Here is a 21217-nt window from a genome sequence, read left to right as displayed (position 1 = left end):
AAGTAAAAACTTTAAGACGATGCAAACAAATAAAACAGGAAAAACAAAGGTATGTTAACAACACCTTTTAAAAACAGCAAAATATTTTGCACAATCTTTTTCTTATAGCCGAAAAGCCGATTTTCACACGAATTGAATTTTCCGTTGTAGTAGTTTGATGTTGTTATTGGCGGAAAGTAAGCGGTATGCCGCCATGCACGAGGCACTACACAATACACACGAGATGCTAGTTCGCATGGCGCCAAAAATAAACGGCAGCAAAGAACACAACCCGAGGCAGTTTCGCTGTAACTCGTATATATGCGCCGATGTGTTTCGACGATATTAAACATTTGAACACATCACAGCATCTCAGAAAAGAAATGAAGCTTATTATCACTTTTGCACTACTGGCCCTGGTGGTCGTCAACGGACAAATGGACGTTTCTGGAAAGTGTCCATTGGGACAAGGTTGGGCGATCAAGAGCAAAGATGTTCCGACAGTGAATCCGGAATACCATTGCATCCGTTAGTTTTAATACTTGGTTTATTGAATAGTTTTGCTATATATTTTGTAAGCATATAGAACTTTTATTCTACTTTCGATCTCCTGCGACGTAATGTTTTTATATCTTAAATATAAACTAGTTCAAAATTTACATAGTTAATTTAGTTCGTGTAAGAAATATCAAATATTATTAAAAGTTAAAACTTTTATATTAAAGAGTATACTATTTTAGTTGATTTAATAACTTTTATTTACACAAGTGTAATTTTTTTTTATATAACTTACAAAACTTAAATACTAATCAAAGTAATTGGTTTTATATACGAGGGTTGTTAAGTATAAATTAATAAAAAGTGTGTTAAAACTTTTATTAGTGGCAGTATAAATTACATTAAATAAAAAGATACGCATTTGGTCTCAAAAATTGTACTAAAACTTAACCATAAAAACAAAATTTAACCTAGTTTAGACTAAGTTGACAATTATTTTGAAGTTTTAAACGTCCAACTTTTAAGCAAAAGTCAAAATAAGCCACATTTTAAAATGTTTTGCTATAATAGTAGTTTTCGGTTTTCAACTTTTCATGATTTTTAAACTGGTATACTACTTTATTGTTGCTTTTTATATTTTTGTATATGGTAACAAGTATATTAAAAAGTAACTATGAAGCCTAAAAGAGGTAAATAATTTCAATTAATACAAACTAACGTTTTTGACTTTAGTATATTTTAGTGCTTACTAGTGTTATTTATTAAAATACAAAAGTCATATAAATATGCATTTATTGAATCTATTTTAATGTTTCAAGTGTTTTAAAATACACACTTTCCAACTTGTTCAAAACGTATAAGACTTAAAACTGCATTAGGCTTTTTTTAATATGAAATCACTGTCAGAGTCAATCTTAATAAAATTTCCAATAAACTGTTATGAATATTTGGTTTTATATTGTATTTAATGTTGAAAGCTTTACTTATGCTTAAAAATACTCCAAAGAAAGCTCTGCTGAGCCTGTGTATGGTTGTAAATACTTTCTTGCCTCTAAAAAATTTTCTATGAGCTTAAATTTAGTCAGAAATTTGTTTTCAGTATTATTTTGCAAATATCCTTTTTTTTAGTTTAATTGTTTTTATTTTGATCCAGCAAACGCTGAATAGCTTAATCATGTATGAAAGAAATATATATTTTTCATCCTTTCCATTTTACACATTTTATCTGTGTAGTTTGTTTTACGATAAGGTTTTTAAACTAATATATAACTTTTACCAATTTGCGTCAACAAATTACAAACAAAAAAAAATATTTATTTACAATTATTATCGTTCTTATTCTTTACTCTGACAAAGCTAAAGGTCAACTGGCGATTTTATCAAATTAATTTTTGTGCGATAGCGGGTCGTATCTTTGAAATTCACATCGCAAGAAATATATCGGAGGCAATTTTTGTAGAAATCGGATGTTTTAGTATATAACTTAGACATACCTTAACATAAAGGTAGTCTAAAAGATAAAAAAGGCATATGTATATATTTTATTAAGCATTTAAAGCTAATTCTACAGTTCTTAATGCTTTACAAATCAAATACTTTAAGGTATAAAAAATTTACTACGTGTCAGTTAATATTCAGCCAACACCTTAGCATAACTAATTACTTTGTAAACTAGCTTTGTAGTTAACGTGTTGCATCTGAAAGCACAACTAAAGTCTAAATGGTTTCTACAAAGTATGCATTAAAAGAATAATATGTTCAACTGTGATCGTACTTTTATTTATAAATTGTAGTAACAAAATATAAGACAAAACAACAAACTTTTTCATTCAGTCGACAACAAACTAAATCATTCCATAGATGGTAAACCTTTTACCTAGAAAAGATTGAGACTGATAAATTGATGTTACATAGTCAAATGATTTTATATTAAAAAGAATATATGTTTTCTATAGTACCAAGAGTTCGTTTTGATTAAAACTTAACGTAACCAATTTTAAATTTATTCCACAAGCAAAATTTAGGTCAAGTTTTTTAGCTTGGATAAATAAAGTTAAAAAAAAATATTAAAACTCGTAATTAAAACAATATATTTCCGCAGCTTGCAAGCCAGAGGACATGACCAAGACTTCCAACTGTCCACTGACCCAACCGAGGACCAGGTGTGAGAAGTGGAGGGATGCCGGGAGGTGCGAGGCGACCAAGAAGTACTCCTGGTTCGTGCAGATGGAGTGCCCGTACACCTGCAACGTGTGCAAGTACGCCAACTAGCGGATGAATTTTGTTTTGATTGTTTGATAGTTTTTATCTTTTTCTATTGATGAACAATAAACTAAATGTTTAACATACAGAGTTTGTTGTACGTATCTATATTTTTCGATTAGATTGTTTAAAATAGTGTAAAAAGTTTTAAAATAGTAGTGAAATCTTTTAGTGTTACGAATGTTGAATAATTTTGCAGCTTATAGTTTATATTTTACCAGCTTTAATAAAATAAAACTTAATCTTGGGAAAAGAGTTGAACTACAACAAGCTGAATTCATATTCACCGACATACTTGTACAAAAAACAAATATTTTTCATATGATATAATCTTACGACAGCAAAAATATCAAAATAAGTTGTATAGTTATAGAATAAACTTGTACTTCTTGGTTTAAGTAAGCAGCTTCTCTAAATATACAACTGTCAATTGAATATATAAAAAGAGATTAAGATTAAACCGATAACAGATACCAAAACATGTTTGCGGCAAGATAGTAGGTTTTATCTCACAGTGTAGTCGGTAGTTTATTGTTTTAACAATATTAACTAAATTGTCGTTTTTGAAAAGACGCAATTGTCTACAAAAATTTAAATTTAGAAGTTTGTCACGGTTATTAAAAATTATTTTTTAGCTTAGTTGTGTTTATTATTTTTAACAGAGATTTCTACTAATAGTTTGTTACTTTTAGTTATAAGTATTTAAATGACAGACTTATAGATTTATATTAGTTTATCATATTCAATGTAAAAATTAAAGTATTTTGTCCAAGTGTACACAATCTTGTAAAGTTTATAAGTATTATTGTAAAAAATAAAAACAAATAAGCGAGTTACTTGAAAATATATCAATTGAGTGACTTTAAAAAGATTATTAAATTAACCTGTTAATAATTTCAAAGTATGTTTTTTATTAATTTTAAATATTATAAAAGCAAATATAAGAAAATTTAAAAGTTAAAATTTTTTAAAGATATCAAAAATATCCTTTATAATAAATTTGGCTTATTGATTACAGACTGAAAAATAACTTGATGAACTATAAACTTAATTATCACCTTTATGTTAAGTAAACTTTTGTTAAATAGTCTACAAAATATAGTGATTGTATTAACTTTTTATAAAAAAAAAAAAAAAAAAATTTGAATTATTATTTAGTACTTTTTTCAAAATTTGTTTAAGCTTAAAGTACACTTTTTCGGGTAAAAATTTAAAATTTGTTTGTTACTGTTTATGCAAACAAAGGGTACTAAAAAGTTTTTATTAAAAAATAAAAAAAATGTTATACCAAACATTACTCAAAAGAAATTTTAAATATTTTAGGCTGCTGCTAGCAAATGTTGTAGGTTTTGAATGCTAGTCTAACTTATCATATTACCTACGTTTCATCAACTAGTTAATAGTTTGAAAAACAAATATTTATCTTTTATATAGAAGTAAACACTTTTGACACAAATAAATATTTGTTACACAGCTCTTGCAAAGGGTATACTACATTTCTAGTAGAGTTTAATTATAAGTTTACTAACTTTTTACTACAGTAATATAGATTTATTAAAGTATAAAAGGATTTTTGCTTTTTAATTGAGCTTTTCTAAAACAATTTTAAAAGCTGTATTCTTCAAACTTCCAGCTATAAACAACCGCCCTTAAAAGTACACATACGAAAGATTTGGGACTAAACAATTAAAAAAAACTTTCAAAGTTACAACCTTTAAGTGACCCTTGACATTTAATAAGGAAACCTTTAAGAATTACTCGGATCACTCGGAGCAAAATTATTACTCAGTTTTTTATGATGAATTTTTTAAATGCGTTTATGATAAAAGTTTTTGGAGTAACGAACAAGAGCTTATAGGTTGCAAGTTGAGCGTTTAGACCGGGGTTCGAGAAACTGCGGCCCACAAAGCAAAACCTACGACCCACGACGTACTATTCAGCTAAAATAATTTTTTTTTATTGAGTTAAAAACAGCTATTGTGGAAAAAATTTTAAATCCAGCTGTTAACTAAATAGTTAGTAATCACAAATGCTTTATTATGGTTTGTTTTATGCCATTAATATACAAAATACTACTTTTGTATTGATTGCTACAGCTTTTTTGAAAAAGTGCGGCCCGCGAGCAACTTGTTTTAGGAAAATTTTACTCTTACTTTAAAAGGTTGCCTAGAAAGGCTAGCTTATTATGTAAATGTGGTTAACTAGTAGCTCTATGTAAGTTGTTTTTGTGAAAAAGTGAAAACCTAAACGACAGTTGAGTTCTATTATTACATTTTATCGCCTTCATTTTAATTAGTAGCTGTGCAAAATTTTATTTTTAAATATGTTGTTCAAGCAGCATTGAAAACAAATAACAAACTTCATTACATCTAAAAGTTAATATCTAAAAATAATTACATTCAATTACGAATGAAAACAAATAGAATAGAAAGCGAATCCAATCATGAATGCTGATAAGTCGTAGCTTGAAAATCTTTTTTTTTAACTTCATGTACTTATTTCGTTTTAAACCAAAAAAGTTTTCAAACAATTTGAGCGTATACTGAAAAAAACGTAAACTACGTAAATATGTTGTTGGTAAGACGATATATGAAAATATCTTAATGAATGAGCTAATCTACTTTTGTAGATTGAAAGTTTAGTTGACAGCTAAAAATACTAGTTTTTCATATATGAATATTCAAATAAAACAAATTACTTTAGATACTTTTTTTCAATCAGGCTTGTATTAGAAATTATTATAAATGTTAACCAATTAAGTGCTACAAGTAAACACAAAAATTCTAATTCTAGTAACTAAAACTGCAACTCAAAAAATAAAAGAAAAATTATAGTTTTTTGCTTAACCGATTTGATGAATCGGTAGAGTTAAAAATTACAATTTTTTTTGAAAACTTTATATTGTAAAAATGTAAATATAAACAGTTTATAATAAACTTTCTACTCAGGTGTGACAAAAGTCACTTTTTACCGTTTTATAACTTTTAAAAAATCTTAAAATTAGTTAAAAATTGTAAATTATGATTTTGGTTAAATACTTAAACTACGATTTCAGCTTGACATATATTTGTTTTCAAGCATTTCAACAAACAAGCAACACAGTACTGTATAAAACATCTACATTATAATTTAGTAAAAATACAAAATTTAACCACATTATGTTTATTGTTCAAACCAGTTAGAAAAAAAGACACCCAGTAATAATAAGCACAAATTTTACAGATAAATGCATTAAGTTGCACGGTTTTTTGAAACGTTATGTTTCTAATTATTAATTCTGTACACCATGGGTTGGCCGTTGTACATGTTGTACGTGTTGCCCGTTGTGCTCATGGGTGAGCCCTTGACGACCCTGCACACGTTGCAGGTGACGGGGCACTCCTTCTGCACGTACCACGCGTACTTGTTCGAGTCCATGCAGTACCCCTGTTCCTGCCACTTCTCGCACATGGTGCGCTTCCGGCTGTTGTTGCAGCTGGCAGTCTTCGTCTGGTCCTCCAGTTTGCAAGCTGTGGGTTGTTTGGTGTTAAATTTTTTTGAAATTGTAATTTTTTTGGGAGATATTTTCGCTTTTAAAGTCTGGGAGGAGTTTAAAAAAAAAATGGTTACGATTGTAACAAAAATTTTATTTTTTTGGTTTTGGTCTGGTTCTCAAGTTTACACGCTGGTAAAAAATATTGTAATTAGTCATGTTTTCGTAGCACTCGGCGTTTTCAAAGTTTAGAATTTAAAAAAATCAAGTATAGTGACCTGCTACCTACTTTTTAGTCGGCCGAAAAATGCTTTTTCAAAGTTCAAAATGCAATTTTGTTTTACTTTTTAATTAAAAGACAGTTCTAATAGTAGTGATAAAAAATGTTATTTTCTATAGTAAGTTATACTGTCTTAAGTTTTAATAAGTTAAAACTAAGGTAACCGAAAAATAGGTTTTGAAGTTAAATACTTTATATCAAATTCATTATATAAGACAAAATTTTTACAGTTTTTTATTTAGTGAAAATAATAAACAGTTCAATTTAAAGTTGCATAACCATTACCCAATGATTAAAACATAGGAATAAGAAACACTTAAAAACTATACTAAACTCTTAAATGAACAAAATTAACACAATCTAAAAAGTTAATAAAGTTAGAAAATTTCATTAAATTTAATACAAAAGTTAATACCATGAGTTTTTCGATAACAAAATCAAAGTAACCTAAATGGTTGAAGAACAAGCGTTAATTATCTTGATTAGCCTAAGTGACCTGAGATTATGGTAACCTTGCTGAATTCATTTAAACAAAATATCTATTTAAATTTATAAAATTTTTACTTCTTATAGAATCCATTACTGTTAATATTTACTATGTAAGCAATGGTATACTATGAGCACCACATAATTTTACCTTTAAGTGTTGTGTTATTTACCAAGAAAACTAGGTATAGTGAAAAAATATATCTAAACAATTATTATCACTAGTAAAATATTATAACCCTAAACTAGTTTTTTTGAATAAACTTAATTAAATAAAAGTATTAAAAGTGTATTCATAAATCTTTATTAGTTTAAAATTAGTAATTAATTATGTACTACTGTACTATGTAAAATTTTAAGGTACAACGAAAAACAAGATGAACTAGAATATTTTGTGGGTCCAATATAAATATACACACATAAATAAATACATATGCTAAACAAACACTCAAGGCTTCCAATATACTTCCAACAAGCCTGTTTTATTTTTATGATTAAAGTTTTTCTTTTGGCAGATTTTGCTAAAATAGTTTTTTGTAAACCGTAGTTGCTTTTAACATGTTTTTGTTAGCGTTAATGTTAATAATTACAAATAAAATTTTCCTAAGTACGCACTGCCGGTTAGGTACGCGCTTTTGCGCTGTGTTCAATGTGCTTACCCAGTTGGCAGAAAAAATGTTCCCAAAGTAAAATATTTACACCAACAACAACAAGAAAAAAATATTCACAAATGCAAACTTTTTGTTTTAATTATTTCAACAAGCACCCTGTATTTTACCGACAAAAAACGTTTTTTTTAAATCACCTTTTGAGTATAAAATCTATTACAAAGATTAACATTAAAAAAATGATTGCAAAAAATTTCTAGTTAGATAATTGAAAAAAAATACAAAAAAAAAACTTACGGGTGCAGAATTTTCCGCCTCCCTTTTCAACCCTCTGCACGGCGTACCCCTCACCGGCCGGACACACCCCAGATACATCCTGCCACCTGTCCGGGTACCACGGGTGCCCGCCGGGGACGATCCCCTTGTCGCTCAAGACAACGGCTGCTAGGGACAGCAGCGCGAAAGTGACTGAAAGCTTCATTCTGACTTATTCTGACGCGTTCAGCTGCAATGTTTAATTTTGCCAATACACATCGGCGAATATATACAAGTCGCGCTAACTGCCTCGGGTGATAACATATCGACACGTTGTTTCCTTGCCCGCCTTTTTTCAGGCGCAAACACATTACATTCTCATCTCGTGGTTTAATAAGACTGAATTGTTACTGGCGACGGATTAGATTTAAGTAAAAGTCGACTCTTTCCCCGTACGAAAAAAAAAATTAAGACTGACTTCTTACTGATTACTTAAAATGTATAAGTCAGTAAAAGTGACAACTTACATACTACGACCAGCTACTACATTAGAACTGGTAGAAGCTAAAATAAAAGCTTGGAGGAAAAATTACGACATAATACTTTGAAAATCGTTTTTTAAACTCTTTAGACGTGTGTGAGAGGAAAAATTAAAAAAAATCATAGTATATTTTCTGATTTCTAGTTACCTTAATTTTGTTTATTGAAACACACTATTTAGTTATGTAAATTCAAATGGTTTTAAATTATTATGCAACAGTATCGCATCTTAAACACGACAGTTATTGACTATGTGAAATAAAGACATATAATTTAGTGTTTTATTGCTTCTTAAGCGTAAATTACTTCATGATGTTTATTTACTCTGGTGAAAATATTGTAATTTTTTTTCTGTTTAATTAACGTGACTGTATAAACAAACAAGACCTTGGTGTGGCAGATATTTTTTTATTTCTAATTAATAATATTTATACAAGTGCACTTAGTTTGATGTATTAGATCGTTGCTAAATTGTTTATGAGTGTGGTTTTGTAAACTTGTGATGAAAAATATTTTTAGGAACAACAACTCTATTTGTTTTTTCAATAAATTACAAACTTGTTTTCGAGGTTGTAAACAGTACAACGCTCTAAAAGTTTTAGGCTGAAAGCTTTTTTTAATATGTTGTGTTGTAGTATAATTTCTATCAAAATAGTTAATCACTAACATATATGAATATTGAGTATTTTGCGAGATAAAAGTACAACACACAAAATACAAAATAAATTTAATTTAAACAGTTTTTGAGATATTGAACTGTTTTTAGATTTTAAGATATGAAGACTTTAGATGAGCTTACACTTAGTAATCATAAAATTTAACAAGTACTGAATTTTTATATTTTCTGAGTAGATAACCACAAGATTAAAAAATTTAACTTTTAAAAAAAAGATAAGTATAAGCACAACTTAAAAGACTGTAGACATCTGAAGTTTAATGAAGGTAGTATATACTTTAAACGTAAATATATTTTTTATTTAATACATTTTTTTACTACTATCAAATAAGTTAAATAGAACCACCAAACAAATTTTAATTATAGGCATAAGACAAATATGTCATTAAGATCTAAATACAACTTTTTTTACTAACAATAATTTTTGTACTACTTTGATGTATACAAATTTTTAATAACTTTTTTTAACATCTCTTAAAGTTTTTTCATAAAAGTAACTTTTTAACTAATTTAATGATACATTTTATAATTTCAAACAAACTAGTTATAAAACAAGCTAATTGTTGTAATTGTGAAAGTTTGAGAAGTTTATAAAATTAGATTTTAATAAACTAAATACAAACAAAAAGTAAAGTAACTTATTTGAAAAAAAGGGAAACGGTGTTCAGAAGTCTTAACAAAATCAAATATTCTTACAACTTTGTTTGGCAAGATGAGACTAAATAGAAGTGATAGCTATGAAACAATTAATAATATACTGAAAAGTTTTAATTAGCAAGAGTTTTAAACAATTATACGTTAACAATTACTCCTAGCTACAGAATTAACAGTTTTATTTTAAACTATACGTTTTTTTATTGTGTTTTATTCCAAAATATCGAATTCAGAGAAATAAAAAAACAGTTAGTAGTTTTAAATACTAAATTTTAGTGTTAGGTATATTTTATTTTAACATACCGTCTTCCAGCATAATAATTAAAGATAAGCTAATTAAAAGTACAACTTAGTACTGTATATTATTTTTATCCTTCAACAAAAGAAAAAAAAAACTTTTTCTTTGAATACCTTTTCGTTTGTTAAGATACAAGCAAGTGCATAAGCAACACACAGTACTTATCCAATTTAAAATTATTGACTACAAGGTCAATTAAAAATACGTTTTTAACTTCAAAAAATTGAAAAACTTTTTATGTTTATGATTTAAATTCCCAGTTTAAAAAATATACTACCAATACTTAAATGTACATTTAGTTTTCTATACAAAATATATCTAGTTAAACTATTAAATAATTCAATTTTTGATAAAATACATATATAAACTTTTATGAAATTTTTACCGCTTAAATTAAATTAAATTATTTTTAAACTCAAAAGACTCTAAACTATAATTATTGTAAAAAATGATTAAATAGATTTAAATAACGTATCTCAGTTGTATTTTTTTAAGTTTTGAAAGAAGAAATATACTTGATGTTTGAAATTTTAGTACAATAAATCATAGCTCAAAACTATTATTATTTTTATTGAATTTTGTGTTTTTTCAAGAATTTGTTTATTGAAATTGAAGGCAATTTTGTTTCAATTTTCATCATGTAATCAGTTTTATTGGTATTTGTCTATATGAGCAAACTTTTTGTTTTTATCTAAATTGGCTAAAAACAATAATTTTAAGCTTATAGCCAATTAAAAACTTTAAGCTTAAACCTTGTAGAGAATTGAGCTATTTTTCAAATACGTAACTAGTTTAATAATAAATATTTCAAGAGCAACTTGGTTTTTAAAATTATTCACAATGAATTCACAAAAATACATAAGTTATCGAACGAGTGGTAATCTGATACATAAAAATGAGTATAATTATATAAAAATCGTCAATTAAGTAATAATCGATCGCTGCAACATCTAGGAACTATTTCTTAAAAGTTCAAGTTATCAAGTTACAAATAAAACAATTCCTTTATGAAAATAAGAACTTTAAGATATAAAAGCATTTTCAATAAGGATAAAACACTTTACAACACACTAAATGTTAAGCCGTGTTTTGTAATAGTTTGTTTATCAATAAAAGCTGTGTTTAAATTGCTATAAGGTAAGAAAAATAATAAGTAATGAAAAACAAATTTTAATCATAAAAATATCTGAAATCATTAGGTTTAAAAGAGCAAAAACGAAGGTTTAAATAATTCTCGCTATTTTTTACAGTTTTCAGTAGCTCTAAGCATAATACTAAAAAGAAATAAATTTTTAAACAAAATTCTAAATTAAAATATAAAAAGGTTCGCGTATAGGCTTTGGGCTGGAAAAATATGCGAGCTAGAATTTAAATTAGACAACAAAAGACAACACGGATTTAACAGCATGAAGTTAATTGGTAAACCATAAACCATAACTATAAAGTGGCATCAAAAAATAAACAGTGTCAATCGTTTAAAACATGCTTTGAAAAATTTACAGGTCGTGGTAAACCTTAATATAAAAACATCAATTACGCTTAACCGGTGTTAATACTTATTATTTTGGTTATTTTTAGGATTAATTTTCAGGCGTTGCTCCTATTCAAACACTTTGTGGTACATTTAAATTTGTATATTGCATAAATAAGCTTATATTGCGTTTTTTTCTAGATTTTGTCGGAGATTTTATCAATACTATTATAAACTGTTTATTAAACGTTTTGCATTGTAACTAACTTATCACTAAACAACTTGGTAGTCGTAACATAGTTATTGAAATCTAAAGAAGTTTTACTAATATAAATATAATTAAAATCATTCTTAACATTGCTTTTTTTCTTTTTATTATTTAATTAACTGTTTTATTTTAAAACAAACATTGTAATGTAAATAACGTTTTATTCTACATATAAATATTAAACTTTATTGCAATGTCTTAAAAAACACAAACAGTTTAAGGTATCTGACAAATTTTTAGGTATTTAATGCGTATCTAGAAATACATAATTAGATATATTTAAAAACAATATAAAGGTTTATTTTATAAAAAATGATAAGATTAAATACTCTAGTTTAAGATATTATATCTAATTTTTCTGGTTTTAAACACCACTAGTTGTTTAAAATAGATTTAAATAACGATATTTAAATAATAAAACTTGATATTCTTAAAACTTAAGTAAACAGTAGTTCAATAAAGACTTTGTTTTAGTTTAAGACTAACAAAAGTAAATCCTCTTTAAACTACAAAAAAAATATACAGTACTAAATAAAGTTCTAAAGCACTAAAATAAGTTAAAGTCAAAAGTTGTTTTAATGTTTTAAAACTTTAAAGATAGCCGTAATAATGAATAAAAAGATTATAATAAAAAACAAGTCGTACAGAAAACGGTTTTATTCTTTTTGAAGGAATGCAAATTTAGAATACCTTTTCCAAACTATAGTATCGTAATATAACAGTTATTTAAAAACAAAACCAAATAAATGTCAAAATAGGCAAATAAGCATTAAAATATTGTTAATAAATAGATATGAAAACAATTATCCTGCTATTTAGTGTACGGAAATTATATTCAAAAAACTCAATCACTAATATTTAAAATCGTATGGTAAATATTTTTCAGGTTAAGCATATTAGAGCTAAAAACCACAAATCAGAATTTAAGGGTTGTAATCACCATAAATACAAATTGTATATTACACATTAAAGTACTTCATGGTTTTGAACCTCAAGATTTAATACTTTAAGGCTGATACAGAGTGTTACTATTTGTTTATAGCAACTTAAATAACAACTCTGGTTCCGAAATTATATTCAAAAAAAGATATACGTTTTCAGGTATTTTGGTTATTTTCGATTAACTAAATTTTTTTTAGAAAATATCTAATCAACCTTAACAAATTTTAATGCACCTATGTATATTCTATGTTGTTTGTTAAAAAATTACTTAAGGTTTAATAAGGAACAGTTTTTTATAGCACGTTGAATTAAAAAAACTTTAAAAATGTTTTGTTTGAAACAAGTTTGAATAAAAAATTCTTTATTAATTTAGATATCAAAAATAAACAAAAACTTAACAATTACATCAATCACTTTCTGTTTTTAAAGTTACTTTATTTTTAATTTCATTTAAAAAATAAAAATACTTTGATTAATTTCTTTGTTTTTTTAAATGACAGAAAACATTAAATAAAAAGGCAAAACAAGTTCAAGCAATACAGAAAAGCTAATTTATTATTTTTAAAATAAAACAAAGTTTATGTGAGCTTTAGTTTTTTAAATTTTCTATTTTTGTTTTAAACACTTTCATAACTTTTAAATAACACGGTTGATTGTTTATTGAACGACAAAAAATACGTTAAAAAAGTTTAGTACAAGGACTTGGTGTACAAAAAAACCTTTCGGTTATCAAGTCGAACACCAAAACAGTTTATCGTCATGTCCAGGACAAAGGTTTCATGATTACTTTGCTTTTAAAATTTTTATACACCAAAATTCAAAAAAGTTAATTACAGACTACAGTATACTTAAAGTAAATAATAACCGTATAAAAAATGGTGTATAATAAAAAAACAATATTTTTGAAACGGGTTTTGAAACTCAAAAGTTGGTTGAAAAGTAAAGTACACCAATATTTTTTATAAAAAGTATAATATGATATATGAATAAAATTCAAGTTATAACTTTAGAGCCCTTTCAAGAAAAACATTGTTTTGTAATTAGAATCTGCTAATAAAACATTGATAAAAAATGTACATATAACCTAAAAGTTTGAAATATAATTTTAGCTGTAATTTATAAATAATACATTTTATTATAAAAATATTTTTGCTCTAACTTAACTTTGTAGAAAGTTATTACTAATCAGCTTTTCAGTTTTTTAATTTAGAAAAGGGTGACTAGAAAGAAAACTTGGAGGTAGTTAAATATCAAAATATAATATAAATAAAACAATAATATAACAATATAAATATAAATTAAGTCTTTTATAAAACCCAAATTTACTAAAAAGCAATAAAGTTTTATTTAGTACTCTAAGGACGAACAGAACTTTTTTTATAAAGTAAATCAAAAGTATTTTAAATTTAAAACAATATCTCAAAGTTAGCAATATAAATCTTATAGACATGTTAAGTGTTCTAAAAAAGTATACCAATATGTAATTAATTATTGGTTAGAATGATTATTTAAAACTTTTTTACAACAATACTATGTAAGTTTACGATAAATATAACTAAGTAAAGGTTTGAAAATCGATAACTTTTTTTATTAAATAGATATAAAAATTAAGTAAATTATAAATGCTAAGTATTTAAAAATAAAGCAGAGTTTAAAAGTTTATTTAGACGGAAACATTAAACTTATGAAATAATTGTGTTTGTTAATCTACAAAATGCAAAACGTACATACCAATAAATATTAATATGTTTTTCTGATAATTTTAGTTAAAAAAACTAGTTATGTATCCATACAGCTGAAACAAAAAATAAAACAATATATTTATAAAAAAAAGCCTATCAAACTATGACTAAAAAAAAACGGTATAAATGTAGTAAAATTCAAAGGTATTTATTCACATAAACAGATACGAGTTTAAAAAAAATACAATTATTTATAGTACATAAAAATGTGTTTATTTTAAACATTGAAAGTAAAAAAAATAGTAAAAATAGTTTGATTAAGGAACGTGATCAATTCAGTTTCTTAACAAAGTTTGAAAGCAAAATACAGTTAGGAAATTATAATGTACTTCGATTCGATTTTAAATTAAAAAATCTTAGTTTAAAGCTTTTGTATTACAATAAAATACTATAATAAAAGCTATAGTATTGTTGTACATAATTTACCAATTGGTTTTGAATTTAAAGTTTTTAAAGTCGAAACTGTTAAAAAAATATTCTTAATTTTTTATGTTAATTTAAAGTTGGTTTAATTATGAAAAAATTTTTAGGAGGTGTTTTACAAAAAACTTTAGTTTCAGTGCTTTAAAAAAGTTTACATCATTGCTACCGAAAAACTGCAAAACTTTTAAAAGTAAATCACGTATTAGTACTTTGAATATGAATCAAATGTTCTTTTTTTTTAAATATGTTCGATAAATAGATAGATTAAGATACAGAATTTGTTTACAATAATCATACATAATTACTAATTATTTATGAGTTTAAACAAAGATAAGTAAATTATCAGTAAAAAATAGTTTAATGATATAAAAATCACTGCTTATGATAAAAATATATTGCATAAACATTTTTTAAGAATGATAGTGTATTTAATAATAAAAACCACTTATCGATTGTTTACACAAAGCAAAAAAGAACTAGTTTTTGAATCACTCGAGATATACTATTCACCCGCTAAATTTGTTTAACAAGACTGTTAGGGTGTAGTCTGTTTAATCGTTTAAAAAATTCAGACCACAAATTTTGGTAACAAAAACCTATAAATTTACATATAAAAAAGTATAATCTTTCACAATGGTATTTAATGGTTTGGTTAATTACTGAAATTTATGAAATATATGGTAATAATATTAAATTATAAGAAACTTTACTATTTTTAAAAATAAAAAAACTTGACTGCAATGAATCAAAACGGAATTTTAGTGTGTGTGTATACAAGTTTTCATTATGAAAAAAAAAGCAATCTACAACTAAAAAAAAAAAACTACTAACCGACTTCAAAGCGGATAGAGTCAGATTTCGCGCGATTATTTCCGTTGAAATTTTAAATTTAAGTTGTTGACAGTCAATGAAAAATGACCTAGCACGATATATGAATATCGCGCCAAAAAACAACGGTTGCCCAGGAAACGACGCGCACAGACACCCCGGGGCGTTTATTGCGAATCGCACCGCAAATGTGTGTTGAGATTGTTTACCAGCTGAACACCGAACACGACGACTCGGGAGAAAAATGAAGCTTTTCGTTACTTTCGCACTGTTGTCCCTGGCAACCGCGGTCGTCAACGGACAAACGGACGCTGCTGGAAATTGTCAAACTGGCCAGGGGCTGGTATTGAAGACGGAGCGTGGATCGGTGGTCGACCAAAAATGCGTCCGTAAGTTGAGTTTCTTTGTTTCCGGTTACCACATGTATTTATTCAAGTTTCAAATAATCCATCTACTTTTTGTTTTCACTAGTTTGCAGTTTTCGCAATGTGACAATATAGACAAATACAAACTGTGCAATGCAATTGTCACAACTAGGTCTGCAACTAGGTGTAGAAAATAAAAGTCCATCTTTCAGTTTTCTTTTAGATTTAGTAATAAAATGTCAAGATTTTACTAAGTTTAAAGTTTTAAACTAAGCTAAAAACTTAAATCTACACTGAAGTTATGGTAGTTTGCGCGAGGTAATTTGATATTTATTTAAAAAAAAGTCTGAATAAATTTTAAATTAAAATTTTAGTTATGGAAAAAAATACAAGTCAAATAACATTTTTACGATATATAAGTAATTTTCATAATTTGAAAAGTGATTTTAAAGCTTTCTTTACAAAGCTAAATTAATGAGTTAGTCGTATTTAAAATAGGTTTTTGTGAAAAAAATTTAAAAAACAATGGTAAAATTTATATGTTTTTGCAGTTTTATATTTGTCTTGAACCTGATAAACTTTTAAAGATTGTGAAAAATAGCACATGTAGAGCCTATAAAAATATATAATACTTAACTAATACCTCAGTGGCCTCTAACAAAGTTGACAGCTAGTTCACGGTTCATTTTCTTATTTGTTTGAAAATCATATACAGTTTAAGCTCACATGTAACTTACTAAACTATTTTTGATATTTTGATTTAATAAATGAAATAAAAAATGTTCCTTTTAAACGGAAATAGTTAATATTTACGATCTTTTAAGCATCTAAAGACTGTCAAAACACGAAAGTACAAAATATGATATTTTACTTCTTTAGTTTGAAAAAAACACCCATGTGTTTTAAGAAAAGTGCACAAATTTATAAACTTTTCACTCAAATTAGATAACTTTTTTCAATTGAATTATTCTAACTAGTTTGAAAAAATCTATTGATTGAATTTTAGGCTTGATTAAATTTTCATTGGGAAAACATATAAAAACAAACTTTTTAAAAATATTTCAAACTTACAAATCCCTATTTATACTACGATACGAAAGTATTAGATGTTTAGTGAAATCAACCATTGATATAATGAAATTTAAGAAACCTTTACTTATATTGTATACAAACTTTATTTACATATTTTTTTGTAAACAGTAGAGTAGTATTCATGATTTTTTTTTAAACTGTTTTCAAAATATTTGTTGTTTAAAGTTTTTTTAACAGTAAAAATTCAAATTATTTTTATGCCTTTCTGCAAACAAAAATAATAACTTTAATCTAATGAAAACTTTAAACATTTGATTGTTTAGATATAAACCTAAGCTTGATTTAAAGCTTTGTAATTAAGTTTAAGTAAGTTTACTTTGTGAGTTATATTACGAATTTTAAAATACTTGGTAAATATACAAAATCAAAACTGATAGCTTAAATTTAATTTAATGTTGGAGTTAAAAGTCTTAACATAATTAATTTTTCAAACGTTTTTGTTAATTTTTTGCAAAGTATAAAAAAAAAAAACTCAAACAACTATTTTCTTTTCAAAGTTAAATGTTTGTTTATTTAAAATTTTGAGCTTAAGAATTAATTAAAAAGTAAATTTAGGTCGTATAATTTTTTTTTTTCATGTGACCGCTTAAGAAACACTCAGCATGTTAAGAATGTATTTTATTATTTTTATGACTCTAGTTTTTAACCAAACAAATAAGTTTGTTAACTTTATTGAAGGAAATAATTTATTAATATTCATTTTTTTGAAATTTTTCTTTTTAAAAAACGTTTCAAGTAATTAGGTCGTCAGTTCCAAAAAATATAACAACATTATTAAAGTAAACTATGCGTACTTACGGTTTAAAGGTTTAATAAGTTTGCCTGTAAACAAAATTGTTTTTAGTGATATACTTTTTAAAATGTCAAAAACTTACAAATAGTATTACCGGCCTTAATAAAATGGTCCTCGTTTTGGTTTCCGTCTGGATTTCAGGATTTCTGGGAAAGGAGCGTAACTAAAAGTATTTTAATAGTTTTACAAAGAATACTTTTTTTAGGTGTTTTGACCAGCCGTACAAATTAAGAGTCAATTTAAAATAGTAAAACTATTTCAGCTTTACAAACCAAAACTGTACTTGTTCATAAACATTTTTGCACAAAAACAGCAAACGATCTTTTATTCTTCCACCTTGTAATCTGACTTTTGTTCTAAAAACTTTACGTCATTCCAGCTTGCAAGGAAGAGGACGGCGCCAGGACGAAAAAATGCGGGTCGAACAAAAGGATGACCAAGTGCCAGAAGTGGGCGTCGAGGGGCTACTGTGACGTCACCAACCAGTACTCGTGGTTCGTTCGAGAGGACTGCCCCTACACGTGCGGAACTTGCAAGGACATATACTAGATTATCACTATTGTATTTTTTTTATTGTTCAACTAATAAACCATGCTAACTGACAATGTTTATTTATACAAAAATGAGTGTTTTTAGGTTGTATTACGACGTATTGGTCATGGTTAAAATAGTTTTTAATTCGTACCAAAGTCTGGCTGTTGTTGTAGGGTGAATGATTTATATAGTTTAAAGTATTTGTTATGCTATGCTGTGATAATCAGCTTTTAAGTTTAAATTCGATTTGTGACGGTGCATAGAACAATTTGAACATGAGTTAGATTCACAATCTAATGAAACGTTTTATGAGAATATGCTTTTGATTTAAAAAACGTGTTTACAAATAAATTATGTATTTGGGTTGTTAAGTCTTATTCACTTTATAAAGCAGTTTATATATATATATATAGCAATTTGGGTTATTTGTTAATTATAGTATAGTGCATATATACATATATTACAATTAATATATACTCGCTGTTCGCTTTTTGAACAAACAATATTCTTTGTAATTCAGTCAAATTTACTATAAACACCTGAGTTTAACTACATGCTTGGTTTTACTAAGATCCCTGTTTGCTGTTTAACCTCTACGATACTAAAGAATACCTGGTGGCTTTAGTTATTTTTAAATATAATAATATATTTATTTTATTTCGGTATTTTATAATTTAAGAGATAGCAATTTACGACCAAATGAGGCCCGCCAAGCAAAAAACACGTGTTTTATTTACCTTTAGAAATTGTTAAAAATAATAAAACTGAGATTAATTGTAATAGAGTTTTAAATTAAGCTTTAATTTAGTTTTCAATACTACAGTAGTGATTATAAAACAGTCATTCTATTCAATTTTCGCCTCTAGAGAGTTTTCTTGTTGTTTATGGTTACTTATATGTTACTTTTCAAAAGTACGCAGTCTATTCAAAACCTCAAAAGTTACCTGTAAATAATTAGAACAACTGCCCACCAACCCTTAATATCACTTATCCTAGTTTTTATGTTCAAACCTACAGCACTTACGATGCTTAAAGCAATTAAGACACCTGAGGTAACTTACTATACTTAGGATCTCTATACCTAGTAGTATAACCAGTTTTAAATGTGGACAACCGGGTTTGGCCCTTTAGCAGAAATTTCTGGATGCGACGTGTTTTTTAGCTTAAAAAAATCTTGTACCAAACTAATAAGATTGAGATATTTAGATAAACAGTTAGGTGTGTTTATTTTTTTACATACAAGATTTTATTAAATGATCAGTTATTGATTACAATTATATATAAACAGTGTTTTTTACTTTGATCAAACTTACGCGGCTTCTTAGATTTTTTCAAAAAGTCCTGCAAGAGATTTTTGCTGTTGAATCTAACTAGAAATGTTGCCCAGCCCATACCTATGGGCTAGTAGAATTAGTTGGTATATTGTTTAGTTATCAGAAATGACTATTTGGCAAAGACCATCTTGTAGAGTACTTTATCTTAAAATTTTACAAGAGTATTTAGGTTAAAACAAGTTCTCATTTTTCTGTCATTAGTTTATAGATTTTATATGTTTATTGCATTTCTTCTAGATGTTGTGTTAGTAAAACTTGTTATAGCTAAAAATACTAGTTTTCATTGAAACTAGATAGTATTTTTACCTTTTCTTTGGATTTTTATAAAACTTTTCATTTAAGCTCTAAAGAATATGTGGTCTCTAAGTATTTGATTTATCGTTTTTGAGATGTGTAGTTTCCTGTGATTCCTGATAGTATTTAAAATTCTTAAAGAACACAACCAGTAGGAAAGTTCATAAAGTCTTAGTGCTAAGCAGCTAAAGTAGTACCTTTTACTTCTAACTTTTTAAACAGTTAAAAGAATGCGCGTTAATGTGCATCGAAAAGTTTTTTTTACGCACAGAACTTGTTAGTTTATGTAAAAAATTAATAATCTAAGTATCTGAAAAAATTATAATAAATTTGTTTCTTAAGACGTTTTATAAATATAATGTTTTCAAATGATTGTACCTGTTTTGTATTTTTTAGTAATTAGGTGTTTTACAGTTTAATAGTTCAATAATACAAGTAGTCTTTTGTTAAAGTCATGTTTGTTGACAAAGTTGTTGGTAAGTTTAAATTGTTTGAAAACTAAAAATAAATTAGAAATTTAAGTTGGGAAAAATAAGTTTTATACAACAGAGAACAAACGTGACAAGCTTTAACTTTTTCGTAACTGACTGAATGATAACACTAACATAAAAAAAATTAAACTAATATCTTAAACATAGCTTGTTGAAATAAGCAATTTTTCTTTTAAATATGACAGAAAAAAGAAATAATTTTACAGTTAATCTTCGCTTTTGTTTATACTTTTAAAACAAACCTTAACCAAAATTTAGTTTCAAGAGATAAAACACTAGACTGTTATCAAAATATCATTAGAAATAAAAGTAAAGTTACTTTTAAACTGTTAAAAATAATAAGAAACAGTTTAGTAGTGTTTTTACTCATGAAAAAACTAAACACACATGGTTCTTTAAACTTTTTAAAATAGATTTGAGTGTTACTGGTATGGTGTTTATCAGCTGATTATACCTACTCGGCTTAAATGTTTGTGTAGTTATCACAAGCATCAACTAAAATTTCTCGCTGTTGGTATTTAGCTACCCGTGAGCTTAGGTTCGGTTCGTAGCACTTTGTTCAGAAGAAATTTGAGAGTTTTAAGTTGGTCTGAGTACTTTAAATCTATTTTAACTTTAGTTTAAAAAGCCCA

General features: G+C 26.4%; 2 protein-coding genes across 2 annotated transcripts; one reads left to right on the top strand and one right to left on the bottom strand.

Moving 5' to 3' along the window:
* The first annotated feature begins 293 nt into the window (after positions 1–293).
* On the top strand, positions 294–2825 carry LOC145836194 (uncharacterized). Its single transcript, XM_082944012.1, has 2 exons — positions 294–507; positions 2579–2825. The coding sequence occupies exons 1-2, from the start codon at positions 309–311 to the stop codon at positions 2746–2748; spliced, it is 369 nt and encodes a 122-aa protein (XP_082800138.1). The 5' UTR covers positions 294–308; the 3' UTR covers positions 2749–2825.
* A 3060-nt stretch (positions 2826–5885) lies between these two features.
* On the bottom strand, positions 5886–8087 carry LOC145835713 (uncharacterized). Its single transcript, XM_082943417.1, has 2 exons — positions 7883–8087; positions 5886–6248 (listed from the first exon to the last, which is right to left on the bottom strand). The coding sequence occupies exons 1-2, from the start codon at positions 8064–8066 to the stop codon at positions 6004–6006; spliced, it is 429 nt and encodes a 142-aa protein (XP_082799543.1). The 5' UTR covers positions 8067–8087; the 3' UTR covers positions 5886–6003.
* Positions 8088–21217: the final 13130 nt, after the last annotated feature.

Source organism: Thalia democratica, chromosome 5 (genome assembly GCF_965202585.1).
Source record: "Thalia democratica chromosome 5, ktThaDemo2.hap1.1, whole genome shotgun sequence".
Classification (NCBI taxonomy): domain Eukaryota; kingdom Metazoa; phylum Chordata; class Thaliacea; order Salpida; family Salpidae; genus Thalia; species Thalia democratica.
The sequence above is the reverse complement of the archived record's forward strand: the minus strand, read 5'-3'. Positions and strand labels throughout refer to the sequence as shown.